General features: G+C 49.9%; 8 protein-coding genes across 11 annotated transcripts in view; 5 read left to right on the forward strand and 3 right to left on the reverse strand.

The window, feature by feature from the left end:
• LOC125951089 (uncharacterized) overlaps positions 1 to 2,910 on the forward strand; it is a 30,391-nt gene extending 27,481 nt beyond the window's left edge. For both annotated transcript variants that reach the window (XM_049679635.1, XM_049679637.1), the window contains one exon: positions 1 to 2,910. This exon is cut by the window's left edge. In XM_049679635.1, the coding sequence (XP_049535592.1) occupies positions 1 to 1,872 (1,872 nt within the window). In that variant the 3' untranslated portion in view covers positions 1,873 to 2,910.
• LOC125951129 (O-acyltransferase like protein-like) lies at positions 2,892 to 5,191 on the reverse strand. The gene is made up of 3 exons (XM_049679736.1): positions 4,843 to 5,191; positions 4,428 to 4,773; positions 2,892 to 4,332 (listed from the first exon to the last, which is right to left on the reverse strand). Exons 1-3 carry the CDS (start codon positions 5,090 to 5,092, stop codon positions 2,931 to 2,933), a joined length of 1,998 nt encoding a protein of 665 aa, XP_049535693.1. The 5' UTR covers positions 5,093 to 5,191; the 3' UTR covers positions 2,892 to 2,930.
• A 993-nt stretch (positions 5,192 to 6,184) lies between these two features.
• On the forward strand, positions 6,185 to 7,596 carry LOC125951173 (lipase 3-like). The gene is made up of 2 exons (XM_049679820.1): positions 6,185 to 6,314; positions 6,419 to 7,596. Exon 2 carries the CDS (start codon positions 6,421 to 6,423, stop codon positions 7,594 to 7,596), a length of 1,176 nt encoding a protein of 391 aa, XP_049535777.1. The 5' UTR covers positions 6,185 to 6,314; positions 6,419 to 6,420.
• Positions 7,597 to 8,293: 697 nt separating this feature from the next.
• LOC125951170 (lipase 3-like) lies at positions 8,294 to 9,958 on the forward strand. Its single transcript, XM_049679817.1, has 2 exons — positions 8,294 to 9,271; positions 9,358 to 9,958. The coding sequence occupies exons 1-2, from the start codon at positions 8,564 to 8,566 to the stop codon at positions 9,895 to 9,897; spliced, it is 1,248 nt and encodes a 415-aa protein (XP_049535774.1). The 5' UTR covers positions 8,294 to 8,563; the 3' UTR covers positions 9,898 to 9,958.
• Positions 9,959 to 10,539: 581 nt separating this feature from the next.
• On the reverse strand, positions 10,540 to 22,397 carry LOC125951115 (chorion peroxidase). Of its 2 annotated transcripts, none has more exons than XM_049679715.1 (6): positions 22,281 to 22,397; positions 15,165 to 15,336; positions 14,931 to 15,070; positions 12,958 to 14,844; positions 12,500 to 12,886; positions 10,540 to 11,118 (listed from the first exon to the last, which is right to left on the reverse strand). In XM_049679715.1, exons 2-5 carry the CDS (start codon positions 15,323 to 15,325, stop codon positions 12,507 to 12,509), a joined length of 2,568 nt encoding a protein of 855 aa, XP_049535672.1. In that variant the 5' UTR covers positions 15,326 to 15,336; positions 22,281 to 22,397; the 3' UTR covers positions 10,540 to 11,118; positions 12,500 to 12,506. The 2 variants fall into 2 exon arrangements, with proteins under 2 accessions (XP_049535672.1, XP_049535673.1); XM_049679716.1 differs by lacking the exon at positions 22,281 to 22,397 and adding an exon at positions 15,423 to 15,530.
• Positions 16,362 to 20,476, forward strand: LOC125951101 (nuclear pore complex protein Nup133). The gene is made up of 5 exons (XM_049679667.1): positions 16,362 to 16,660; positions 16,719 to 17,421; positions 17,480 to 19,343; positions 19,422 to 19,963; positions 20,041 to 20,476. The coding sequence occupies exons 1-5, from the start codon at positions 16,515 to 16,517 to the stop codon at positions 20,398 to 20,400; spliced, it is 3,615 nt and encodes a 1,204-aa protein (XP_049535624.1). The 5' UTR covers positions 16,362 to 16,514; the 3' UTR covers positions 20,401 to 20,476.
• LOC125951116 (protein split ends-like) lies at positions 20,636 to 25,694 on the reverse strand. Its single transcript, XM_049679717.1, has 4 exons — positions 23,170 to 25,694; positions 23,012 to 23,082; positions 22,804 to 22,932; positions 20,636 to 22,590 (listed from the first exon to the last, which is right to left on the reverse strand). Exons 1-4 carry the CDS (start codon positions 25,307 to 25,309, stop codon positions 22,408 to 22,410), a joined length of 2,523 nt encoding a protein of 840 aa, XP_049535674.1. The 5' UTR covers positions 25,310 to 25,694; the 3' UTR covers positions 20,636 to 22,407.
• Positions 25,695 to 25,817: 123 nt separating this feature from the next.
• Positions 25,818 to 27,500, forward strand: part of LOC125951096 (attractin) — a 7,075-nt gene continuing 5,392 nt past the window's right edge. For both annotated transcript variants that reach the window (XM_049679655.1, XM_049679656.1), the window contains exon 1: positions 25,818 to 26,904. In XM_049679655.1, the coding sequence (XP_049535612.1) occupies positions 26,552 to 26,904 (353 nt within the window). In that variant the 5' untranslated portion in view covers positions 25,818 to 26,551. The remainder of the gene's footprint in view (positions 26,905 to 27,500) is intronic.

Below are 27,500 nucleotides of genomic sequence, written 5' to 3' on the forward strand. Positions count from 1 at the left end.
GCAACAAATCCAGCGGATACTGGGTCACTTCCAGCGGAGGTGCTCATCAATCCCGTTAGCCGCGATAAGAAGTTGAAGGAGAGCAAATTGAACCGCATCACGTCGTACCTCAAGAAGGAAGAGAAACCAACGAAACCGGAACCGAAACAACTGAGAGTAATCGATAGGGATCGGTTGCGTACGATTGCTATCTCGGCACCGATTCCGATCGAGCAAAGCGCTGCTGAACTAGCGAAGAGCATGCCGAAACTGAACGACGAACCGGTGATCGGAAAAGATGGAGAAGGATCTGCTGGTGGTTCCGTGCAGCGGGCGAAAAGTATGCGCGATCCCGAGAGCATTGGTGCCGGTGTACAGCGAAAGGTACGAATCTTTGACGAGCGTACGATGATAGAACCGGCTCCTTCCTCGGCGACCAAAAAACCAACGGTGGCACTGAAGCGACCGCAGAGTATGGTCGGTACGAGACCCACGATTCCACCTCCCCGTCCACCAGTGCCGGCTGCAATACAAACGACACATGCTGGTTTAAAAATACCCGGAATGCCCGGTTATCAGAATCCTCCGCCACCAAAGTCAGTGAAAATCATGGAACCACCGACCCGCGGAGCGAAAACTATCGAACGGACCGAGTACGACGATTGTCGAAACGGCGGTGGTGAAACACACGGTACCAACGGAATGGACAATATCTACGCGGTGATCGATGAATCACCGTCACCCCCGAGCATCCTATCGCCACCCATGTCCGCAATATCATCCGGCGGCAGCTCTGAAAGTATGGGATTGCTGGGCGAGATTGTGAATGAGATCGAGAGCCGGCACGGGGATTCGGTGTACATTGCGTCCACGTTAAGGCGCTCGGGTGATGGTAGCAGCAGCCGAAAATCTTCATCCATCGCCAGCAGCCAGCCCACGGTAGTGGCCAATGGTAGCCTAGTCGGCGATGAGGAGCATGATGATGATGAACCGACGTACGTCAACACATCGGAGATTATCGACGACGATGATGACGATTTCGATGCCACTGAGGATGATGACGAAAGTGCGGAGGAAGAAGAAACGAAGCAAACGGTTGCGATCGGTGCCAATCGTACCTCATCGCTCAGCACAACCTCGAGTGGTTACCTGCGCCCTTCAGCCATCAGCAGTGCACCGATCGCACGGATAGCACCGTCCACGGCCGGTGGTGGTAGCGGTGGTGATGCTGTAACCGATAGCCCGTCCACTGCGAACGCTGCCAATAGTTTAAGTAGTTTCAAAGCTCTTCCATCACCGTCTGGGCCGGCTCAAAGCATCACGTCAGCTGCAAACGTACTGAATCAAATCAAATTCCAAGGTCCAACAACGAAGGAGCCACCCAAAAAGGTGCCAGCCAGCAGCAACACTAGTGCCGGTGGTGCCAGCTCAGCCTACAAACCATACCACAGTGTACTATCGAACAGTGCTCGGTCCGGTTCGGTTGTGGCTGCCACGAAAGCAAAGATAGCTTCGGAAAAATCAAATGCACCAACCAGTACGACGTCAGCGTCAGTTAGTACTACCACTGGTAAGGCTAACAGCGCGACCAAACCCCAGCAAAGCGTTCGTACTCGAACGCCCTCCCCAAGGGGTAGTATGAGCAATGGTCAGCTGCCGAATGGTACCGTACAAACCGGAGCAAAGAGTGCCGCCATCGGTCAGAAACCGAAAACTTCTACCAAACCGGAACCCCTGACTTCAAAACCGACAACGACGCCGGTGGGAACGAAGATAGCGAATCCGTCAACCACCATCGGTAATGGAAAACTGCTAACGGCCGCGGCACGGCCAGCACCTGGCAAACCTTCTAACGTAGCATCTTTGCAGCAAAGGTTTGAGCAACGCAAGTGAAACCAGTGACATCGGGATTAGTTTTTATATTTTGTGAATAGAAGGATTGTCTGCTTTCGTTTGTGGTACGTTCGTTCGTTTACCATATCGATCGAACCGAAGTCGGTTGAAAGAAGGCGAGGGGCAAAGCCTGTCCTAAGTGAGTTTCGATCTAGCGAGACGAAGAACCTGCCTGAAGGTTAGACTATAAGATACCCAAAACCCCCATTGTTTATTTATTTATCTAATGTCAGGGTATGTCTAGAGAATGCGATCCTGATCGTATAAGTGACTGGTGCGATTAGCTTAAAGAACGAGGACGAACGGATCTTAGCTTCGTTTTAATGTTAGAGCTGGAAGTATTTGGGTCGACATACACTAATAATGACGAAGCGAACCAAAGAAGGGAAATAGAAAGGACGACAATTTAATCAAAAGCTCTATCCACGAATAACGGCGTGCATTGGGCAGTGACAGCTTATGAATTACAGAAGGTCGAAACATTTCATTCTGTATGGCCTATACGTTATGTGTTTACTGTTTATCTTGGCGGAATACGGAAACGTAGATCCCGATTTTTCGAATCTCAGACCCTCTTTCAAAAAGATCCATTAACGACTAATATCTATTAGGAGCGAGGGACAAAATTGTTCTTTTTTTTAATACCGAAAGATCTAATTTAACGTTCAGATCATAAAACGGCTTCCTTGCGCTTCTCGTGCTGCGAGTAATTCTTGTTGTACAAAATCTTATAACGGCAGCCCTGGCAAGTATATAACCACTGAATAGATCGTCTTTTGTACTACAAACAAGACAAACACAACTAAAGAAAAAAGGGGGAACCGTATGTTCGTGTTTTCTGCTGTTTCTTTTTAAGTTTTGCCTCCAATTTAGTTCCGCTACAAGCCAACAAAGCGACGAGGATAAAGAAGAGAAACAATCGTATATCTTTAGCCTAGTTATAGAAACCTTTGTAAAGATGTGGTCAAGTGTGCTCGAATCAAATTGCTGAATTAAAGTAATGAACATTTTTTTAATAAAACAAAAATACAATTTGAAGTTACATTTGACGTTTTACATCAATCGGTCGATTTGGGGTCTTTCTTTCGGAAGACATACTTCTCTAGTCCGAAGAAGGGATACTCGAACGCGATGCACCACACGATTCCGACGACCGTGCTGATGCCGATCAATCCGAAGGCGGTGTAGAAGAGGTTAACAACGGAGAACTCGACCGGAAACCGCAGTACCTGCGTCAACGTGATCGCCTGGATGGCAATGTGCACGAGGTACATGGAATACGAAAGCCGAGAGAGCGGCTGCCACAATGGATTGCCTAGGAAGCGATCAACGATGCCCCCCTGTTCATTAATGCACACGAAGATGACCCACATGACGACGAAGGCCCATAAGCTGCGGTGCAGCGACTCGTAGAATGCATCGGCAACTGGAGCGATAGTCGTGTAGTCACCTACGTAAAGCTGCTTCAGCGAGTACCCAGTAACTACGAGGATCGCAATGGTGACAAGCCATCCGGCGGCTAATGCAACCATCGGCAACTTCACGCGCGCACCACGTGTACGATGGAGCAGGTAACCGAACAGAACCCCAAACAACCAGACGCTCATACGGGCATGCGTTGGATGGTAGGTTTTGCGTGGCATCAGCCCATCGCCCCGAGGAGCCGACCGATTCAGCCGATACTCGTTCACCATGAACGTCGCGAAAACGCAGCTGATTGAGAGTAGAGCGAGCACGACTATCGCGGGGACGAACCGTTTACCATAACGCCAAAGCGGATATATGAGCAGAGGCGACAGTAGGTAGAGCTGCATGTCCACCGCCAGATACCAAGTATGTACGAAGCACATCGACGTGTAGTGCGTGTAGTTCTGCACGTACAGTAGTGCCGCCCACCAGCTCTTGGTACAAGCCGTTATCAGCTCATCAGCCACCAGCTTATACAGTGTCCCTTCACCGACCTGCTCCACGAAAGCAATGCCGAATAGGATCAGGGCGGCATAGGCGGGCGTTAAGCGAATGATACGATGCAGCCACAGCTCCAGCACATTCAGTTTCCTCGATCGTTCCAGCTCGCGTAGCATCTTCATGGATACCAGCATGCCGCTGAGCATGAGAAAGATGTCGACCGCTTTACCTCCCAACCGATGGAAAAGTACGCCAAAGTAGCTTTCTGCGTACTCTTGTCTTACGGGAATGTTGAACGTTGGAATCCCGTACGCCGTATCATGGACATGGTTCACGATGATCCACAGCATCGACAGAGCACGAATCCCATTGACGCACTCCAGCACACCATCCTTGCCTTCCGCTCGGGGTACAATGCGAAACACGTGGCCCAGGTTCGTGTAAGCAGAGAACCGCTTCACATAACTTGGAACCTCCTGTTTGTTGTGAATGAAGAGTATCTCGACGATCGTTGCTAACAATAGTATGGCACCGTAGATGGAGAATAATACACTAGCCGAACACAAAATGGGAGAGGAAAGAATGATAAGGAAATGGATCAATCTTGGAGACTGGTTAACGGGAGCATCAAGGCACTGGAAGCTCACATTGCCACAATTGTGACCGCTGGAAAGGACTCATCGGTATCACGATAACAGAACATATCGAGCAGCGGTCCATTGACAACCAGCATCTGGTTGGCAGCAAAGTAGGCGTTGGTCAGCTGAGCCACCAGCAAGGGCTCGCAGGTATCCGGGACACATACTCCATACTGCAACGGTGCTGGGGCCGGTACACCGGCCCAACTCAGGTCCACATACAGCGTACAATGTTGGCCACGCACCTTCGTCAGGGCGCTCTGGTGTTGCAATCGACGGCACTGGTCAAAGTTACCGAAGGCGAACACGTTCCCGAACAGGATACCGGATGGATGCTTACCCCACGAATCGAACACTGGTTTGGATAAGGAGGAAAACGCCATCAGCGGTCATCATGCTAGATCGTGGAACTGCAAATACTCACTGCTCAGTGCCCACACTTCACCGCTATCGAAGGACGCCCCGAACACGCCCAACTGATTCAAACACTCTTGCTCGCTGGAGCTCGTGGCGTTCCATAGCTGCGGAACGCGCTTCAGATGATCCAACAGTCCGTAAGGTATCTGGTTCAACACGGACAACTGTCCGGCAACGTGTCCCGGTAGCAAACCGCCTATCAAGCAAACCAACAACACCACCGAACCAATCGAACTCACTTTCCCGCGTGGTTTCATTGTGCTACGCTTTAAGCATCGCTTCTACGACTGATGTACCGATGGCCGGCGTAAGCTACTATTATTGGCGCGAACATAAGCGAAACCGATCGGACGTATCGCCTTAACCAGAGCGATAGCAAACCGGACAATCGGATAAGATATTGTCCAATCGAAATCGATCGATCAGCTCGTAGCGAGATAGGGAATGCGAGTGAAAACCCAATGCCGGAACCTATTTCTGGTCACCTCCACTCTCTGGGACCACCTTTAGCGCGTGTAAACTAATCTAGCTGATCGTATCGCCGTGTAAAACTCCCTGTTTCCGATGTACTTATCCGGATTTAAGGAACTTTTATCATGCCTCACAAAAAGGGCCCCCCCTTTAGCATGAGGGCATTGTGGCACAGCCCGTTTAATAGCCACGGGAAGGAGCTACGTTGCCGCTGCAATCACCGCGCATTCAGATATGTGTTTGTGTGTGGCGGGATAAAGTGGAAATCTCGTGATGCAACCAATCTTGGGGCTATTCAAGCAATATCTCAACTGTCACATGCCGGTGCTATTCGGCAGTACGTATTGATTGCAAACAGTCACGCGCCTTCTCGCGAACGTAATGGCTTTATTGTTAGAGAGAAGCGTTTACAGCAGTCTTCTAGTTTTCTGCTCGAGTGCGTCGTGGAACTTTCGTTAGTCTAAAGGTAAGGGAGTAACTGATACTTTTGTTTTGAACTTTAACAGCAAACGGCAAACACGTTTCGAGCTCAATATGAACGGCTTTTTTTTTTAAATAGTCACTACTGAAACAGGTTTGGTCACTGCAAAGGACGGAACATCAATGAAATTTGCTAAAGTTAAAATTAGATTAGATTAATTAATCAAATTAGATGAAACAAATGAAATTTGATGAAATATTTCAATACCCGTAGTATACGAATAACGAGTCTTGGAACAGCGCCAGTGGCAGCTGGTTTAACTGCTCTTATCAGCTTTGGCACTTAGTATGTATGTATGTGCAATAGAGAGCCGGTTTCGTTATCAGGCTAATACCAAACCCGTTGCTTGTACAAACACTAGTGCATGGCGATTGTTGGTTTCCTCCTGGCTAATTCCAATTTCTCGGCATAATTTTTTAATCATATCGATTATTTGCTGTAAAATAAACCAAAGGTAACCCTTGTTTGAAAGGGTTTCAATGTGATTACAAAAACTTCTAGAACACGTTTCTTGTGCACAGTTGCTCGTGAGTATTCAAAAGGCTAGCGAAGGGAGCGTTACGAAAAATTGAGCGAGCAAGATTTAGCTTAAAGATGATCATTCGTTTACCATTGGTTTTACTACTGGCAGTGATGATTGGTACCGGAATGGTGACGGCGGCAAGCCTTTTTCGAAGAAGTACCGTGGCAGCTAACTATACCGCCCAAAAGATCCTGCGGGATGGTTACCATTACGAGCAACACCAAGTAACAACGAAGGACGGTTACATGTTGACCATGTTTCGAATTCCGGGCAGCCCTGCCAAACCTCACAGTGCTGGCAAAGATGTTGCCTTTCTGCAGCATGGTCTACTCGGTTCATCTGCAGACTTTGTAATCTCTGGTCCAGACCGTGCCCTCGGATATATGTTGGTAGATGCTGGGTACGACGTGTGGCTCGGCAATGCCCGTGGTAATGTGTACTCCCGGCGACACATTTCCCTGGATCCGGATGCCACCGAGACCAAATTTTGGGACTTTAGCTGGCACGAGATTGGACACTTCGATCTACCGGCCATGATTGACTACGTGCTCCAGCACACTGGACAGCAATCCTTACAATACGCCGGCCACTCACAAGGTACGACGTCATTCTTTGTGATGGCTGCAACGCGACCCGATTACAACAAAAAAATTCGCTCGATGCACGCCTTAGCACCGGTTGCCTTCATGAGCAACCTGCACTCGCCGTTCGTCCGCATCTTGTCACCGTTGGTGGACGAACTGGCATGGATGTTGGATATTCTGGGCGTACATGAGTTTCTTCCCAGTACGAAAATGATGGAGCTGGTTGGAAAGCGCAATTGCCACGATCGGTCAGACTTCCAGGAGCTGTGCGCTAACGTTCTGTTTCTGATTGGAGGTTTCAACAAGGCCCAGCTTAACCGCACGATGCTACCGGAGTTGCTGAAGACGGTTCCGGCCGGCGCTTCGGTAAGACAGCTCATTCACTATGCACAGGAGTTCAACTCCGGCCATTTTCGTCAGTATGACCATGGCTTCAAGGAAAACAAGCACCGCTATGGTGCGAAGTATCCACCGGACTATCCGCTCCAGCTGGTGAGTGCACCCGTCGCTCTGCACTACAGTGACAACGACTGGATGGCCGGAGTGCAGGATGTCCACAAACTGCATACGAAGCTACCGAACTCGATCGGTCGATTTCGAGTGCCAGATCCTCGCTGGAGCCATCTCGATTTTGTCTGGGGCATCGACGCAAACAAACTGCTGTACAACCGAGTGATTAGCATCATGAGTCGGTACAACTGACGTCGTTTACAATCCGATATATGGGACAAGCTTCTAGACGCCCAATCGCAGGCTTATCGTATCATTGGGGATAGATAAAAAAAAGTCCAGCGATCCATCGATAATAAAAATGGAAGACGACGTGTAATAAGAAGATTGATTTTGTGTCGCTTGGTTCCATGAAAGCAAATCTCCTCAAATAGCTGGTGAGTAGAAAACTCTTGAAATACAAAATATTAACAGATAAGTTACCCCGCGGAAGCATTGCGATACAAGTTCAACGTCGTTGCGAAATTACAAATTTTCGACGTTGCGAAATTACAACACAACATACCTATTCTTACCTTATGCATGCGTTGAACGTGTTGGAAATGCACGCACGCAATGCCTTCAAATGCACGTAGAACGTGTTTGAAATGCACGCACGTGTCTTTTTTACAAACGAAAAAGTTGCACACGTCCAAAATGCGCCGCCGCGAGGTGGAAGCCCACTCACACGTACCTTTCTTACGTGGAACGGAACCGAAGCAGCTACACTAGCCTAAAGTGCGACGAATGGAAATCAAGTGAGCACGCATAGCAGTATTTTTCTCATCCAAAAGAATCGAAAAATGTCAAATGAGAGGCAGGTACAGGTAAAATGTCTCGTTTGTACAAACGAGTGATTAGCATCATGAGTCGATAGAATTAATCCTGCAGCGCCAAGGGATTTGTGGGACAAGCTTCTGGACGACCAATCGGCAGCTTATCGTGTCATTTAGGAACAGATACGTAAAATCTAATGCAATCGATGAAAAACAAGGAAAACGGCGTGTGATAAGAAGGTTGATGGGGGGCTGCGGTGAGATAAGATTTGGATTTTGGGTCTCTGGATTCCGATTACGGACCACACGCAGAAAGCCACAAACAACAGGTGTGGTGTAGGGGTCTATAAAGCTGGATTAGCCACCTGTACGCAGTACAGTCAGTGCCGGACTTCTGCCAGAACATGGTGCTAAGCAGTGGAAGCAGATGGGTGATACTGGCCCTGGTCAGTGCGTTGTCGCTGGCTCAAGCCTTTTCAATACGGGAAGTGATTGCGTTCCGTGAAGGACAGGGGCCGCAACCGACCGATATCTCGAAGCTGACGGCCGAAATCATTGTCAACGATGGCTACCTGGTGGAGGAACATCAGGTTACGACGGCCGACGGTTACATCCTGACGATGTTCCGCATTCCCGGTGGACCAGGTAATCCGCCACGGGACGGCAAACATGTTGCGTTCGTCCAACACGGTCTGCTGTGCTCATCGGCCGATTGGGTCGTCTCGGGACCGGGTAAGTCGCTCGCCTACCTGCTCGTAGATGCCGGATACGACGTGTGGCTTGGCAATGCCCGTGGCAACACCAACTCCCGCCGTCACATCTTCCACGATCCGGACGCACGCAATACGGACTTCTGGGACTTTAGCTGGCACGAGATCGGTTACTTCGATCTACCGGCTATGATTGATTATGCGCTCCAGCAGACCGGTCAGACGTCGTTGCAGTATGCTGGCCACTCGCAAGGTACGACTTCGTTCTTTATTATGACCTCGTTGCGACCGGAATATAACCAGCGTATCCGTTCGATGCACGCCCTGGCCCCCGTTGCCTTCATGAGCAACTTGCGCTCACCGTTCGTCCGTGCCTTTGCACCCTTCGTCGACTCAATTGATGTAAGTAGTGCTGGTGATGATCCTCTGCCTTCGATCGATCGATATTAATGTTTTTTTTTTATCGATTCGATTTCTGATCCCCAAAGTGGCTTATGCGTATGTTGGGTGTGAACGAATTCCTGCCAAGCAGTGACATGATGACGCTAGGTGGACAGATGCTGTGCCGCGACGAAGCGCGCTTCCAGGAGGTATGCTCCAACGTGCTCTTCCTGATTGGTGGCTTCAACTCTCCCCAGCTGAACCGTACGATGCTGCCCGCTATTCTCGCCAACACACCGGCCGGTGCGTCGGTCAACCAACTCGTCCACTACGCCCAGGGCTACAACTCGGGACGTTTCCGGCAGTTCGATTACGGTCTGACGCTCAACCTCATCCGCTACGGATCAATCCGCCCGCCAGACTATCCGCTGGAGCGTATTACCGCTCCGGTCGCTCTGCACTACGGTGACAACGATTGGCTAGCAGCCGTCAGCGATGTTCGTGAGTTGCACGGACGCCTCCGTAATTCGATTGGATTGTTCCGCGTGTCGGATCCGGATTGGAACCATCTCGATTTCACCTGGGGTATCGATGCGGACACGCTGCTGTACCGACGTGTCATCAGCTTCATGGATCGATACAACTGAAAGGGACACAAGATCAGAGGCGAACAAGAAACACGAAGATAAGGATAAGCACCAGTGCAAAAGGGGACCAACCGTCTGTGTTCGTTTGTCTTACGAATCCGAACGTCTTGTGGCGCAGTTCGGTTCGGTAATTAGTGTCCAACCCAAGCCAAAGATTGTGGCATAGCTTTTTTTGGAATACATGGAACGAATACACACATACACAAACTCGGGGCGATGTTTTCGTCCGGTCCTGGCTTATGTACTGACTGTCCGCTACGGTCTCTGCTGCCGTAAAGAGCGCAGGAGTGGCGTCTCTGCTGTGGCTTACGCCTTTCATCGTCATCGTCGTTTTCATTGTATATAACCCCTGTGCGCTCTTGTTTGCTCCCCACGGACACGCAATTGGTAAACATCATCTTATCGGCATGCTACCAACTCAGAAACAGACACACTACCCCACGTACCACGTTGCCTTGGAGTTGGGGTTGAATCAAGGAAATTTCTAGGCCCAACGAAGTCGCTCGGTCGGTTACTGTGCGATGTGCACTACTAGGACTTCCCTGTGCGAACTCGACTCGTCGCGATGTCTACCAATTCTTTTCTCCTTCTGGTACATCCCAGAAGGGAAGGGTAGCACATTCCCCTAGTGGTGTCGTGGGTTAATGAGCGAATCGTCCGCAACTTCTACTTCTGCTGCTGATGGTGCTGCGCTCCTGGTACAATCTTGACTTAATGAGTAACGGTCTGACACACACACAGAGCCCTCCCCGTGTCTTATAATCACAGTGTATCTGGATCTTCGGGATGCGCCTGCTGGAAAACGGAAGGCAGTGAGTAATTAAAAGAGGAAGCAATTGTTTTTTTATGCCGCGAAGCCTCTTTCTCTTTTGGAGACGATTGTACAGTAATACGTGAGACTGTGAATACAGATAATTGCCTGAGATGCTGTGGAAATAGTGGGTTTCGTCCTTCGGTTACTGTGTACTCTGGTTCGTCGACTTACCGTACATAGTTGCCACAGATAACTTCGTTCGTAATAATATTCTTTGAAACGCCTTTTATTGAGAATTTGAGGACAGTTAAATCTCAGTAATTACGCATCAATCTTAGTATATTGTTATAAAAAAAATTCACACTCACAAAAAGGGACGCAATCAGTGAAGGTTTGTTGCGATGTATCGTATTCTAGCTAATCAATCCCTACACTTATTGCACAAACGCGCGATGAATAGTTGAAACCTGTGGAAGGAAAGGTGGTTTTCTTAAAACATTATATTCGAAGGAGAGCTTAGCAATGTGTTAAATGTTAAAAAATTAAATATTTTATTATTATCATTCTCTACCTTTTATCGAAAAATCAAGTTATATAGGTAATGCAGGATTATAGGTAATGCAGGATTAAAGTGAAAATTCTTGTCCTACGCTCAATACTTTTTCTTCTCTCTTATGCCCGAAAATGTCACCATAAAAAGTTGTCCTTTTCTAGTTTTAATTAATGGTTCATCGCTCGCTTGCACTGTCTCGATGAGACTTGCTCCAGTAAATAAAGAGCAATCTCACCCCACGCAGAGCAACCGCTTTCCTCCCGGTATTCGCCCACTTTTTGTCGAACCGAAGGCGCACCCGCGGTCTTTAAGCACTCCCCATAGTGGAGCTCTTGCGTGGAGTGTGGAGACCGAGTTTCACTCATTAAGCGTCCATTTTACCAGGCGCTCAGTACGCACGCGGAGGTGGCGCCTGGAAAAACTGCGTGCGGAGGACACTGGTGGGGTGTACAAGGGAATACGAAGGATGTCTCGGTGGGGTAGAGAGGTTAGCGATGCTTCGGACGCACACCGAACCGGACCGATTACACAGCTAATGGGGTGCCATGCCGTCTATGTACCTTTGTCAGCGAACCTCGTAGACATGAGGCCCCCGCAATGACATACCGACGTCTTTGAACCGTTTGGATAGCCTTGTATCCCTACTTTCGGAACAACCAGCGCGTCAAGATACTCTACCACAGCACATCGTATCGTATCTATGTGTGCGAGAGCATTTTGGCGAGGAGTCCAGTGCTTTGCGATAACAGTCCGCTTGATTAGGGTAGAAGGACGAAACGCAAGATAGAGCGAAAGAGAGCAACAGTGGCCGTGAACGAGATACCACTCAGCTGGAGCGCGTGTGCCGTAGTCCTTTTAATTACTCTTCATTTCCCAGCCGAGCACCATTCACCCTTCCACCGGTGTCCGCATGTTCGTTCTTCGCCTAGCTGATACTACCACCACAAACGCATTTTTCCAACCCCGCTAAAGAAGATTGACGTGCGTGCCTAGGAAAGAAGCGCTGAGAGAAAAATTTTCTCAAGGAATATTACTATACTAGACAAGCGTTGTGGAACAGACACTTCCACGAAAGATCATCAATATTGTTTCAAAAACCCACAAAATCATTATATTCATTTCAGAATATGTATACTTTTTCTAGAAAAAGTGTTTCAATCCTCCAAAATATTTTAAAGAAATATTTGTTCGGGCCACTCTGCTCTCTTAATTTTCCAAAAAAATAACCAAAAATGAGCAGCAATAGACATCTAAAATGATTATTTGGTGATGGTTTGTTGATACCACTGACCTACCTTTTATCTAAGCGTCATTTGCACCCTCGGTCGTCTCTGCAGACTCTCCGCTGTTAGTGCTGGTCGTTGGTTCAGATGTCGTCGTCATCGTAAATACGGTTGACTCCGGCGTAGCAACTGTACTCGAGCTCACTCCAGGTTGTAGCTTCGGTTGCATTACAAGCACCTTCATCTGATCCGTAGCTAGCTTACTCTTTTTATGATGCCAATGATGTCCATCCTCGCGGAACGCATTGAAATCGAACGTGTCCAGCTCCTTGCAATCAGTTTCGGGATTCGTATCGGGATCGGACTTCTTCATCAAATACACCGGTGATTGTTCGATGTGATCCGAATTCCCGCAAATGATGCTGGATAGCTTCGTTTCGTAGATTTGTTGCAATTGTTCTGGATGAATGAAAGAGATGATTAGCCTTGGAGTCCAGGTTAGATGCCTGCGCTGTGGCGTGCACGCTTACCTTCCGTGAATCGCTGCACCCCTTGACGACGTTCGTACCAGAATGAATCTCCCTGCTTAAGGCGCAGAAACTGATCGGCAAGGAGGCAGGTAAGCAGCGGACCCACGATGCCGTCCTTTACTGGCGGTTCACTCAACGCTCCAGAGTAGACGTCCACGTTGGCCACATTGCGGTAGATGGTTTTCATCTGCTGGAACGAAGCCGGATCGACAATGCGCTCCAGCTGGTCCCAATTATCGGCCGGCGTCAGATGACAATGGCGGCGCCAGTTTGGGTAAGCGGGTAGCCCATGGTCACGGCCTCGCTGAATATTCAACGACACTAGATCCAGTCCACACGGATGATTGTGCAACAGATGCTCGTCGGCCTTCTCGAACAACCGCTCGGTGAGTTCGGTTGAGAAGTACTGATCGTACTTGGCCAGTGCCGTGCTAATTGCACCGCCAAGCGCATCATCTAGCCCGGTTGCCGCGTACAGGGAGTACGGATTGAACAGCATCTTGTGCAGCTCGATGCCCGAGCTCGAGGCCGCCGGATTACGCGTTTTCTTCATCAATCCAGGTAACAGTGTGTGCGCGAATCGGAAAGCGGCACCGGCGAAAACGTTCGCTATCGAAGCATCGACCGAGCTGTTGTATGTGTCTCGACCACTCTCCGGATCCGGCAGAAGACCCATCCGACGGGCCGTCTCGTTACCCACGATAACGGGTACGAACTCGCTGTAAGTGATGTGTTGCATCTGGGCGGCCAGAATGCGTCGCGCTTCCTGGAACAACCGTTCATCGTTCCAGTCCGGGTTAACCTTGGCCAACCCATTGGCCAGATTGTTATGTTGCCGGGCCCAGATCAGATGCATCGAAGTGAGGTGCAGATTCTCGTTCGCTCGACTATCGCCAGACTCGAAGCAGTACTTGCCGGCGGCATTCATCTCTGCTTCGTTACACCCATCCTCCGGATCCGTCGACACGGGCAGCAGTTCACGGCCGTCGGGGGTACGCAACATACGCAAACGTCCTCCCTCACCGGATCGCAGTGATCTCATGAGCACCTCGTCCGACCCATACACAACCGATCCATCGATGAAAGCTGTGGCCTGGTTCAATTGCTGCCTCGCACCAAAGCGTCCCGTCGGTGCCGGTACCGAGCGTACAAAGTTCATACACGTCACGTTGTACTGGTGGAAGTACGGATCGCCCGGTCCGATCGGAACCGTGAAACACTCCGGATGCTGCGGTTGCCCCGGATCGCAGCATTCAATTGGTTTACCATTGACACCCTGGTTGAGTGCAGTCGACGTGATGTCATGATCAAGGAACTGGCCCCACACAGCCAGCATCACGGAAAAGTTGGGATCATTGTGATACGAAGGACGATGAATATCGAGCGATACGTGCCGGGCACTGGGCAGCTCGCTACCATCGATGGCGACGCGCGGTGCAGAAATTCCGTCACCATAGTCTGGGTTCAGCTGACGCCGGAATGGTATCATAGCCACACCGTACTCGTACGGATGCTCCTTATTGTTGCACGTTCCATTTGGCGTTCGGTAGCGTGCATTGAAATCGCACTTGGTTTTCTGGTGCACCCGGGGTACATTGATCACTGGACCACGGCCAACGGATTTCCCTTGGCGTCGAATCGAAGCGAACTTGCGCACCAGTGCCTTTGTTGCGCGATCCTCAACGAACCCCACCTTGGCAGCCAATCGTGCAGCCATCGTTGCTCCGACCGATTTCTGATGTCGAAATGAAGCAGAATTGACCGGTGGTGGCGACAATGTTTCCTCCAGGAGCTCCTTATCGCCCAACGCCTTCTCTCCCTCAGCCACGGCGGCCATTTTCTCATCCTCAGCAATATCCGTACCATTCCACTCGGAGACCGGTTCGTCTGGTAACGGAACAGGACAAGCGAAGAATAAGGACACTAATATTAACCATTTCACACACCTGCTACTGTTGGAGCCCTGTACTTACCTGCTAATGGGAAGCTAATGAGATTTAACAGCTCAGGGAAATCCGCCGCCGTCGTATTGCTTCCGTCGAGGGGGGGAATCGTGGCATCACCAAAGATGATGTAACTGATGCAGATCACGATCGCGAGCACGAATGCACCTCTAGTGGCGGTGGAAAAGAACACACAGAAACACACGAGATGATAACGAAACGATCCGTTGCTTGATGTACAGCAGACAAAGAGCACGTGCTTACAGTATCGCAGAGCATATCCAACACTGGAACGTCCGCACTTGGCGTTCGCGTAGGCTTTCGTGTGGCTTCAGGTGATGCACGGTTCCGGCGGACGATGGTCCGGCAGAAAATGGCGGAGTCGACGGTGGAACCGTTGTTAATGGCGTTCGCTCATCAGCCATGGCCGTCGTATCTGTGACAAAGGATGCGGAAAAGAACACTGCATTGATAAGTAATGTCCATCGCCTACATCGAGTGGAAAGTCTTGTAAAAACTAACTTAAATAAAGAGAGGCACTTTCGGAATAACACTATGGAACTGCTGACCAAAATGGTCTCAACGCGGCCACGATCACACGGAAACTAATTGAACAGTCGCTATAACTTCTAATAAACCGGACTGCACTGCACATTGCGGCTACCAGAAGCCCCCCAGGGCTAGATGTTATTTGATACAACATACATTCCGGCCGGTTGGACGCCAGTCGTTGTAGCCAGTATTTGTGTTCCTCCCGGCTTCGGACTGCGGTGCGAACGCAACGAGACACTCGTTCTCGTTTCCTCCCTGCAAAGGTGCACCTTTCTTCGAAGCGCTACTAGGGTTTCCCAGCCACAGTTCCTCTTTGCTGACCAACACGCGGCCATCCTCGCAAGACACATGGCTGAAGTAGCAGATCTACGAGAACGGAGTTTTCGAGAAGTGCGTTTCCTTCTACGCCGGCCGGTATTCAAGTATAGGGGAATCGATAGTTGACCGTCAAAATATGAAAAAGATTATCACTTTCTACTGCGCTGGTCAACTGCACCATCGGCGTCTGTACGAAACAATCTTTGTACTATAGCCGCAGTAAAAAGGCTCGCCGGCAGTAGTACTTGAAAGGATTCTTCACTGATACTTGCGGCATACATGTGGGAATCAAATGTTGGATCAAATGCATGGTTCAGCTCTTCGATTTATAGGCGATAGCACGAAGAAATGCTAAAGAATCTTCCACAAAATTCTTGAGAAAACAAAAATGTATCTCTCATTGTGAAGGAAGTTTCTATTTCCTTCTAGCAATAAAAAAATAGACTAAAAAGACTAAAAAACACTTTTCCAGTGAAATTTAACAAGCGATAACGACAAAAAAATATTTTTAAAATAAGTTCTATAAAAGACGTATACATTATAAAAGGGAGCGTTACCCACCCTTTATGCGTCGTTTCTTCGTGTGTTCATGTTGCGAGTGGTCGTGGGGAACGGAACCGTCAAAACGCAACGCGGCAAACAAAAAACTCCCGGGCAAATAACAACCACGAATTTTGTGTTTTAAAAGTTAATTTTCTGTACTTTTATACCGTGTATGTGAAAACCCGCGGTCGTCTACGCACCATGGATCGATCATTTTCCTTCGGCATAAACTCGGGCGCCATGAAAAACAGTACCGTCAGCCGGTCACGCCAGTCGCTTGGCGGTTCGCTGTTTTCCGGTGGCGGTCGTTCGAACAACACGAGCACGTTCGCACGCCAAGGATCAGGGTAAGTTCGCTCGGTGCACTTCAACGTGAACATTATGCTCACTCTGTGCCGTTTGTAGTCGTTACAGTCTCTCTTCCCGCTCAAACGTGTCCACCTTGCGCGTAGTGGCCAAGTCCGAGTACAACATTCTCGAACCGTACGGACTCTCACTGCCGGTCCAGGTGACGGAAGTGCTTACCTTCAACGAGAAGAGCGTCCAGGTATCGGTCAACTATAACGCCAACGGGTGGGCCTGGCTCGTGCATGGTCGTCGGTTGTTTGTGTGGCAGTACCGGGACCCGAACCTGGGCCAACCAAAAGCGGCCGGTGCTAGCTTTGTTGCGAATGACCTCTTCCCTACACCGCGTCGCCAGTTTGCGGGCCAGTGCAGGCAGCTTACGCTGCCCCATTGCGACATCGGACACAAGGCAACGCTTGTGACGGTATTTGTGAATGAAGGACACCAGATGGCATCTTGTTTGGCCGTTTCTCCGGCCGGAGACGTACGCTACTGGCAATCGATAGCGCACGATGGGTCCTCGATCGACGAGTGCAACATTCTCGAGGGGCAAGAGTTTGAGCAACTGATCGGGCTCGGTGGACAGGAGTTTGTGCTGGCCACGACCACCTGCAGCCTGGTGCGGCTGAATGTGCACCTGCAGAATGGTCGCTACAGCATCGTGCCACGGGTGGTCAAACCTCCGTCTGGATTTTTCGGTGGCATTCGCAATCGCTTCGCTTCCATCATTATCGGAATGCATAGCAGCCAGGAGCGGGAAAGTGTAAGTTCCTATCATGGGGTGTTTGGGTTCCCCGATATTAATGCTCGTTCCTCCACAGAAATTGGTGAAAATAAGCTGCGAAAAGATTTCTGCCAATGAATGGCACGTAACTGTGCTGGCTGATCGGTGGATTCAGCGATGGGCCGTGCAACCGCACAGCTCCAACGAGCGCTTCCTCAGCGAGGATGCCGACATTATGAAGAAAATGCGCGATTTCTACCACCAAAAGCTGTGGTCTGGGAGGGATGCATCCGAGATCGAGCTGTGGGCACTCGATATGCAGCCTACCGATAGAGGCGTCATCATTTTGTCCGCCGCTGTAAACCAGCAACGCTCTCAGCACGTGCACTACGCCCTGATGACGATCGTTTTCGAGAAAGACAGTACCTTCACCATAAAGGAAACAACAGTGATGCGTTACCAGGGATTCTACAGCTCCGACCGGCTGGCCGAGCTAATCGATTTTCGCTTCATCGCCAACCGAAGCATCGCGTACGTGTACAACGATCGCAGTATCTTTCCGGTGGCATTGAACGGGGCCGGCGGATCGGCGGCAACGATAGGCGGCAGTGAGGGCAGTAGCCCTACCGAAGACGTTGAAAAGATCGAATTCCATGTACGCGAGGATGTGATTCTCATGGGCAATTGTTTCCAGAACACGCCACTGTTCTTTACCCGACTGAATGGAATCCTGGTAGTAACACCATCCGATTTCGATCCGAGTGATATGTTCAACTCATCGGTTTCCTCGGAGATGTTCAATCCGACCGTTTTGTTGGCGGGTGCCAACGATTCAGTCGTAACGATCGGCCAGCACCAATCGATCTTCGCACCAGCAACGACAAACGCAGGCAATTTGGTGCTGTACGAGCTAGATCCGGATGAGATAGCGGCATCGGCCGAGGAACAGCAAGATCCTGACCACCAGCTAAAGGCTGCCTTCATCTATCATATCAAGCGCAACAATGGCGCAGCAGACGAACTGATCGGTTCGCTGTTAGAAACGTTCGGTGACCTTGATCCGGTGGATAGCGACCTCGATCGAACCGTGCTGAAGATTGCGATTGATCTAGCGGACGACACACCAGCCGCAGATCCTCGCTGGGAGGTAACCAATCGTTATGCGCTAGGTTCATCGACCTCGATGCAGATCGTGCAGCAGCTACGCGAGAAGAACATTGCATTTATACAGTTCGTGGAATTTCTACGCAGCAGAGGACTGTGGGATCGGTTAAATGCCGTCAGCGGGACCGCATTCGACGCATTAGGTGGTGCCCGTCCCACCACCCACTGTCTCGCGGATGTAGGAGAGAAAATTGTGGCCGCCATCGGACTCAAATGTTTGCACAACAGTCACTCACGATTGATGGATGAAGCGATAGGGGTCGTGCTGAAGCAAACCCACCGTACCGTGCCCTTCCAGAGTCTTATGCCACAGGATGTGTTCTACGCGCAGACCAGCCGATTGGAGGAACTGTTCAAAGTGCTGAGTGAGCTGGTCGATGGATACGTCCAGCAGGAGCTAAGTGCCGTCCAAATTCAAACGGCTTTGGTCGAAGTGAACACAATCGTTCTGTATGTACTGCAGGAGGTGATCAAGTATCGCGAAGCGAAAGCTGAACTTTACGCGTCGCCTCAACAGCTGCGGGACCGATACGAGTATGTACCTTGGACGGCAGCATCCGGACGGAATGGTTTACGCGACGTTTTGCTACACATGATTCACACGACTCTAAAGCACGGAATCAAGGGAACGGCTGAACCAGAGTTTCGTGCCAAGCACTTCAAGCAACTTACGGATCTCATCGATTACGTGCTAGATGGACGTAAAAGCTATCTCGAGAGCGTTCGCGATGAGGCCAAGTATTCGGTTTTGCTGCAGCAGTACGAATCGCAAAGAGCGGATCTCATCTTTCCCTTAGGTGAGCTGGAAGTTCAGCTCTTGCGTTTTGTTGCAGGATAGAAATAATCAAAATGATTTATCTCACTCTCTCTTACAGTGGAAGCCGAACAGTACGAGCTGGCAGCTAAACTGGCGGAGAAGTATCTCGATTTCCAAACGCTGGTCGAGATCTGCGACAAAACCAACAATCAGGAGCGACTGGACGAGTACATTGAGCGCTACAGTGATCACGATTTCTCCCAGTTTGCCATCAGCTGGCACATGCGACAGAACAAGCAGGGCGATATCCTGCAACGCTTCAAGAATAACCAAGCAGCGTTGGCCCGCTTTCTGGTCGATCATCCTTCTATGGCCTGGATACAGCTGGTGTTCAATGGTGAGCTAGCACAGGCGGGAGAAGTGCTGCTATCGTTAGCCCAGCGCGAAAAGGAACTGCTCTCCCGCAAGCGCATTATGCTGTGTTTGGCCAAGCTGTGCCTTATAGCGGCCGAAGGTGAACGATATCAGGCACAGCTCGATGGTATCAATACCGAGCTGGAACTGATTGACATTCAGGAGAACATTCCTTCCGAAGTGCTGGATATTTACGGTTACGATACGCGGCACGTGAAAGTGCTTACACCGGAGGAGATGGTCGATGTAAGTATTGCCTGAAGCAATATTATTCATTATAGAATTTATCGGATTGTTTTTTTTTGTCGCATCCACATGGATAGCTCTTCATAGCGGACGAGTATGAGGGGGCCAGTGAAAAGGAGTTCCGGCATGCGCTAACGTTGCTACGCTTCGTCGAGGAACCAATCGAGATACAACACAAAATCTGGTGTGCGGCCATTCTACGTAGCTCTTGGGATGATTACAACAAGAATGCACCCCTCGATAGTATGCAGGATATGCTGTTCTTTAAGCTGATCGATGTTTGCTACCTTATGGATGGGGATCTAGAGAACTTTTTGCCCCCGCTGGAGAGCTTCCTCAACGCACCGGAGCTGGGTGATCTGACGCAAAGCAAATCCTTCCAGTACTTGCTTAAGCTTGGTTACGAGCATATTAGCGAATCCTATAGGAAACAGTGAACTGGTCGCAGAGCGATGAAGATGCTCGCATGTACTACTTATGTGTCATGTCATGAATTAATAAAGTATGGTCCATTTCAATGGAAAATAAATCGAATATCCATTATTTTGGGAAAATTGGAGCTTGCGTATTTCAAACCAGTCTTTGAAACTGCTGCGATTTGTAAAAAATATTGCTCGGATTAGAGAAGAAATCATCAAAGCTTGCATATTTCTGTGCTAGCTAGTGAATAATAATAAATGCTAATGAGCTTTACAATTATTGGAAGATTGAAAAAGAACATAATTTTCAAAAAACTTCATATTGCAAAAAAAAGACCAGCTATGCGTTAACGAACAGTATACACTCTTAAAATGATCCAATCTGCATGGCCTGGGGTAAAATATTTTTTTTTGTAAACCAGAAGAGTGGAATTAGTTATGAACAATACTCTGCAGATAAATCATGAGTTGGGATTAAAAGGAAAATGATCGTTACACAGAGAGAGAGAGAGAGAGGATAAAGGGAAATTTCATACTTCATTGAGGTATCTGCCCCATCTGCCGACATATGGACCCTGCCCTTCGTTTGCTATCTCGGATTTATCGGGCAGCAAGAAATGAGGCACTCCGATAGTATTTGTATAACCAGTTCTCTTTAATATTTACAATTTTATTTCCATGCCACTTTTTGGCCGATAGGGAGAAGCGAATTTTACTCGCTCGGCGCCTTTTGTGTGTGCCATCATCTCAGCTCTATACAAACCACACGGTACGGCTGTTGGTTGTGTGGTGATGGTGGTGATGGTGGTCGGTGTACTACCCTGTAATGGTTTGGTTGGTAATATGAATTCATAAACTCACTTATGCCGATGCTGAGCATTAGTAACTAGCATTATTTCCTAATATGTCGTTGCACGTGTGTTGCAACCCCTCCCCATATGGATTGGATTAAATTAATTCTCTTTCAGTACACACCACGTGCCGTAACTTCATCATTTTTCCCTATTACGGCACACAAACACAACGTCCACAGTTAGGTGGTAAGGGTAGTCCAATAAAGGAATCAATTTTTCTCTTATCTTAAACTACACGAGAGATACTGCTTCTGAAACGACCAATTCACAAAATAATAGGCAGAAATTACTAGCATAACACTTTACAGACTATTGATCTCCTCTGTGGTCGCTGCTATTCGACCGAGATTAGTTGGACGCAGGAGAAACGCGAGTTGCACACATGTTCAGAAGGCATATGAACGAAGATAGAGAGTAGTAAAAAAAAATAAAACAAAGCAACCATTTGCATTCTTCCAGATATACCACTACGTTATCCTTCCTGTTGCACCCACCACACCTATTAATCACCCCATTAGACCCAAGGCTGCCCGATGGCTCTTTGCTAACGCAACCATCAAACCACAAGTACACGAACCACCCACTCATCACATACACACACTTGGCACCGGCATTCCCAACCACGAACGCGCGAACCCCTTGGAACTGATTTCAACTCCTAGCCTACTAGGCATGTGCCACACGTATTCTCTTCAATGCACAGATAGACCAGCACCATTTCTAGCTCTCTTTCTCTCGGATGGCTTATTATTGGAAACATTCGTGAAATCTGGCCAGAACAATATCATCTTCAACCTTCCACTTTGTACACCACACAATATCCGATGCACGCACTCACAGTTTCGCTATTCGCCGCGGACTTCAGCCCTGTACACAGTCACAAATAACACACAATCGCGTACGCACGCGCGCGCGACGTACGCTATGCTAAATGAGATGCGATTCACATTAACGGAATTCACTTCTTAGGCTTAAGACAAAAATATATATTCCACGATTGATCGATCGTGATCGATACTATTGCGCGCTTCTTTTTTCATTTACCATTTCATGATCGGACGCAATGCTTCCGCAATGCTTGCGGAGGATATCCTGATGGTAACCGAACTCAAGACACCTGTTCGCACCTGTTCACGGCCCGTTTTCTGTACACTTTCTATACCCCACGGAACTAGGGTGCCGGTGCTCCCGTCGTTGATGGTACATAGCCGACACTTGCCATCGGTGTGGCGGACGCGGAACCCATCTCACCACCGCCCAGTAACCTTCGACTGGCAATTGCTTTCTTCACGTACGCGGTAATTAGCGCCTGTATCTTCACTGGATTAATTTCTCCCGAACGACTGTGGCAGATCTGCAAATGAATCGAAGACGGATTTGTAGCGGATTAATTGTAATGTACCGAAATGTGCTGTCTTTGTCGAGGAAATCACATTGGCTATGGTACGGTTGTCATGTGAGGTAACTATGTTGGTTGCTTTCAATCGTAGTAACGTTGGGAAAGAATTGGAAATGTAGTTCCTAGCTAAGCATTCAATAAGGAAGACGCTTTTTTCGCGCCGGTTACCTTGGGTATAGATTTTCGCATAATTTCCTTATATTCGTCCTTGTCGATGCGCTTTTTGTTGAAGTGTGGTTTCAGGAAATGCTTCACCTCCTCCACGATGCGCTCCTGTCGCTGTAGCTTCTTCATGAGCTGAAGAAAATGGAAGAAAAACGGAAATCCCATTAGCCCCTGCAACCACGAACGAACCCTTCCAACATCCGAAGCATACCTTTTCCTTCACCTGCATATCGACGGCCGAATCCGGAATTTCATCCAACATTTCCATCGTCATTTTGTGGGCTGTTTTGCGAAGAAAAGGAGAAGACAAAGAAGAAGATGTCGTTACCATTCGATGCCCATCTGTCGGTGGCGACAACGGTTACTCACGTTTGTACATCTCGTCCACGGCTATGACCGAGCAGTGCTGGTAGCTTTTGCGCAGATCACCGTACAGTGTTTTCGGATCGTTTCCGAACACCTTGCGCAGATTGTCGACCGTTAGTGCGATCGTTTGCGTTTCGCCACCGTTGCCATCCTGCGGTGGTTCGAACAGCTGCGCATCACAATCACTCGATCGGGGCGAGTACGGTGAGATATCGCCATCGTTCAGCTCCTCTTCGAACGGTACACCCCCACTGGTCGTGGGGCCGATGCCCGGTCGGCCACTCATCGTTGCGCCGTGTAGTGTAGTGCCCGAGTTTGCATTCGCCTTTGGAGCTGTCGAATGTGAGCGCGAATCGCGACTATTGCCCCCACCGGCAGCCAACAGCTTTTTCGGCATGGATCGAATGATGGCTTTCATTGGCGAAGGATGGAAGGATTGCGGAGGTAAGGAGGAGATGGCCGTACGCGGACTGTTGACGTCTAGCTTTTCGAACGGAGACTCGGGATGAAGATCGAGTATGCTGTCATCGTTGAATCCCGCAGATACGCTCGTCGCGTGTTCCGCCGCTGCGACTGACCGTTCCGGTGGTGCAGCGTGATTGCCGTGCGTGTGGTGCGACTGATGGTGATGAGAATGATGGTGGTGGTGGTGAAGGTGATGATGGTGCACATGTCCATGGTGCGCATGGTGATGTGGCTGATGGAATTCCGTTTTCACTTCCTTCGGCTCCTCCGTCACCGCCTCCTGATGGTGTTGATGGTGGTGGTGGTGGTCGGGGTAGCTAATTGTTGATAAGGTACCTATTTCGTGTCGCGAGATCCCCGAACTAGGGGACGATTTAGTGGGTTCGAACGGATCGTACGAATCCGGTGACTTCGGTGCCGGTTCCGGAGGTGTATTTGGGCCACGATTGCTGAGATCGTTTTCGTTAGCCTTCGCTTCCTCCTTTCCCCGTGTACCCCGTTTGCCTTCCTCATCACTCAGCACGATCACCTCCCGGGGGCTGGATATTACCTGTCCACCCGGGGATCGTTCCAGATCGATCACCATCACTGGTTTGACGCCCGGATCAAGTTTCTTTTTCTTCGAAGGTGGTTGAATGGCCGATTCTTTTTGCTGCTCCTGCTCCTGTGAGTTCTGCTGCTTCTGTTGCTCCATCAGACCGATCATCGGCTTTGACTGATGCTGTTGCGACTCGGATATGCTTTCAAGCGCCATGTTCGGATCCCCGTTCGATGAGCTGGCACTGTGTCGCCGGATCTTTCCTGAGCTGTGCCCGGTTAATCGCTCCTGCTTGGTAATGGTAACCTTTTCCCGGATCTTTTGTTTCTTCAGCTTCTTCCGTTTGCTCTTCCTGTGCTTATCGCGTTCCTTTGTCTTTTCATTATCAATGAAGCTAACGCTGACGAGAATGTTTTGGCCCGAGGCAAAGATTTCCTTCGATTGGGCCACCTCGTGATCCGGTGGACAGATGCGCTCCTCGAGAATCTCCTTCTGACGACGCCGCTCCCGTTTCGCCCGTTTCCGCTCCCGCTCCTTCGCCTTCTCTTTCTTCTTTTTGTCTTTCTTCCGCTTCTTGTGCTTGATCACCGGCGGTGCCACGATCATGCCGGCCGACGACATTGTCTGATCGTCATCTTCCTCATCCTCCAGATCGACTTCTTCCTCGTCCTCGGCAAATTCCAGATCCAGCGAGCGGAGATCGTCTTCGGTCAGATCCTCGTACACCGGACTGCCATACGCTTCGCTAGCCCGCACCGTACCGAAGCAGCTGCTGCCCGAGCTGATTTCGCTCAGCACGGACGACAAGCTGAGATCGCGGCTCGATCGTCGCGAAGCATCATCTTCCCGCCGACGTTCTCGTTCTCGAGGGTGCCTCTCGTGTGCCAACTCCACCATCGCGTCTCGGTGCGACGTTTTCCGTTCCGGCGTGGCAATCCAGTCGTTCCGCCGTACGACATGCTGCCGTCCATGCCCGTGCTGACTGTAGGTGGAGTGTGGCGTATGTTGACTGAGGCTCGCGTACTCCCGCGAATGTGGCTCGTCGTGTGGACCGCCGCCGCCCGAACCACGTCGGCGGTACGGGTTTGAGCGAACACGGTCGCCTCTACCGCTGGATCGCGAGTACCGCGTTATGCGCATCCCGCCGTTCCAGCCGCCCCGCTTCCGCCGCGGGAACCCTACTTGCGACGACAAAACGCTACGCTACGGCACCAACAAAAACACGACCGCGAACCCGACGATCCTCCACCTCTCGCCAGCGTACCCCGATACGGATACTCCGGTTGGCTACAATCCGACCCACGCTCGCTTGCAGGGACGCGAAGCAAACACACTTTTTATCTAGAACTTTACGGCACTTTCAAAAATTTTTGGTTTTGCGACTCTACTTCTTCTTGTTCCTTGTTGTTTTTCTTCCATTTTTCCACTTTTGCCATTTCGAGCTGGTGCATGACAGTCGAGTTTGAAAATATCGAGCAATAGTATTGGTCGACACCCATTGATCGATTGTTTGGTTCTGTGTCGACCAAAAATCGATCCAGTTTCTCCGCGAAAGTTTCGTTTTACTGGAGATATTCTTCTTCTCTAGCTCTTCCTATCTTCTTTCGCTTCTTTTAAAGGTGTTTTAATTTTAGGAGAAACTCGTAAAAAGTAGAACGTATTTACGCTGCGTGTGTCGCGGCCTTAATACTCACCAAACGTCAACTGATTGACGTTTCATAGGAAAAGAAAAAGGAAAAAGATCGCAGCAAAGCAAAGAAAGAAATCGGAAATCTCTCTTGTGAGCCAGACGAGAAAAAGTACCAAAAGTACAAAAAGGCTGCTGCGTGAAATCTGCACCCGTGTTGTCCGTCTTGTGCTTGTGCATCCGTTCCTCCGCTGCAGAATGTGACCCTTTCACGAGCGAACGAGCGAGCGAGTGACGGTGTAAATCGGGTGGAATCGCGACCATATTTGCATTCTGCCCCACATCTCCTCCTACCTCGACGACCACGACGACGACGACGACGACGACGGCGGCGGTGGTGGACTTCCTTTCCCCAGTGTTCCGTGTTGTGTCCCTATTGTTCCGCGGTGATGGTGCCGTTATAAAGTGGAACCGTGGCTAGCCATATCGAAACCCCCGGACGGGTGGAGTAACAGAAAGTGCTGCTGCTGGTGCGGGTATTCGGGCAAAGGTCCGTTTTTGTTTTGGCACCCAATAGACGCAGTGCAGCGTACGTGAGCTTGAACGGTCGCGATCGGGTGGAGTGCGTGCGCCAGACACAGCAAAAGTGCGCGGGGGTGCAACAACCCCCACCCCATCATCCTCGCGCGAGTGTTCTGCCTTTTGACGACAACGACGCACAGTGGAGTGGTGTTCCGGGAGCGCACCGAAGCGGAATGCCGCTCGAGTATCTGCAAATGTTTGTTTATCTGCTACACAAGTCCAAGTATCGAAGAAAATGTAGAACAGTGGCCCCCCAGGAAGGCCACCGGCCGGGGGTAGTGGTGGGACTGCTGGCACTGCTGGTGGCACTGTCCGGTGGCGACAACGGCGACGGCAGCAGCCCGTTCCGACCGAAAATGCTGATGGTGCACGGTTCGAGCCATGGCCAGCTGGCCGCACTGGCCGAAACCGGTGGCAAGTGTGCGGAGGTGCGCTGCATGAATGGTGGCGTATGCAAGAACGGAACCTGCCTCTGTCCGGACGGCTGGCAGGGCTCCGAGTGCCAGTTCTGTGGCGGCAAAGTTAGGTAAGTAAACTGGTGTTTGTTGCTAACAAACCTGTTCAACCACCCGACACAACCGGATTCGCAAACCCCTCGATGATGATGATGATGATGATGATGGTGAAGCAAATCCGGAACGCGTCGTCGCGTGTGCGCTTCTTTGCCGCGTCCGCCCCACTGACCTGCATTTCGATTTGCAACTTTTCGCGGTAATCTGATTAGAGCCACGGGCCGCTCCGATGAAGTCGCCATCCGATAGAACTGCAAGCAGTTGCTCTCGGATACTTTATGTTTCTATAGAAACAATCAAGGTGACCATACGATTAGCAAACAAATCGCCAGCCAGTACCGATTGAACAGCTGGCGTTTAATGGGGAGGGAGGCATGGCAAAGCGGGAAGTGTACCACCACCGCCAGCGATAGTGGTGCAGTTCCCGAAATTGCGACCTAATTTAAATAGAAATCGATAAGAATGGGATCCGTGGAGAGTGGGTGGATGGTGAGTAGGCGCTTTTTGGGGGTATCGAACCGTGTCCAATCTCCACTCCTCTCCCCTCAACCGGTGCGTTCTCGTTCTCTACCACCATCCGCACACGACCGTCTCATGCTCATGTTTTGCG

Source organism: Anopheles darlingi, chromosome 2 (genome assembly GCF_943734745.1).
Source record: "Anopheles darlingi chromosome 2, idAnoDarlMG_H_01, whole genome shotgun sequence".
In the NCBI taxonomy this organism is placed as follows: domain Eukaryota; kingdom Metazoa; phylum Arthropoda; class Insecta; order Diptera; family Culicidae; genus Anopheles; species Anopheles darlingi.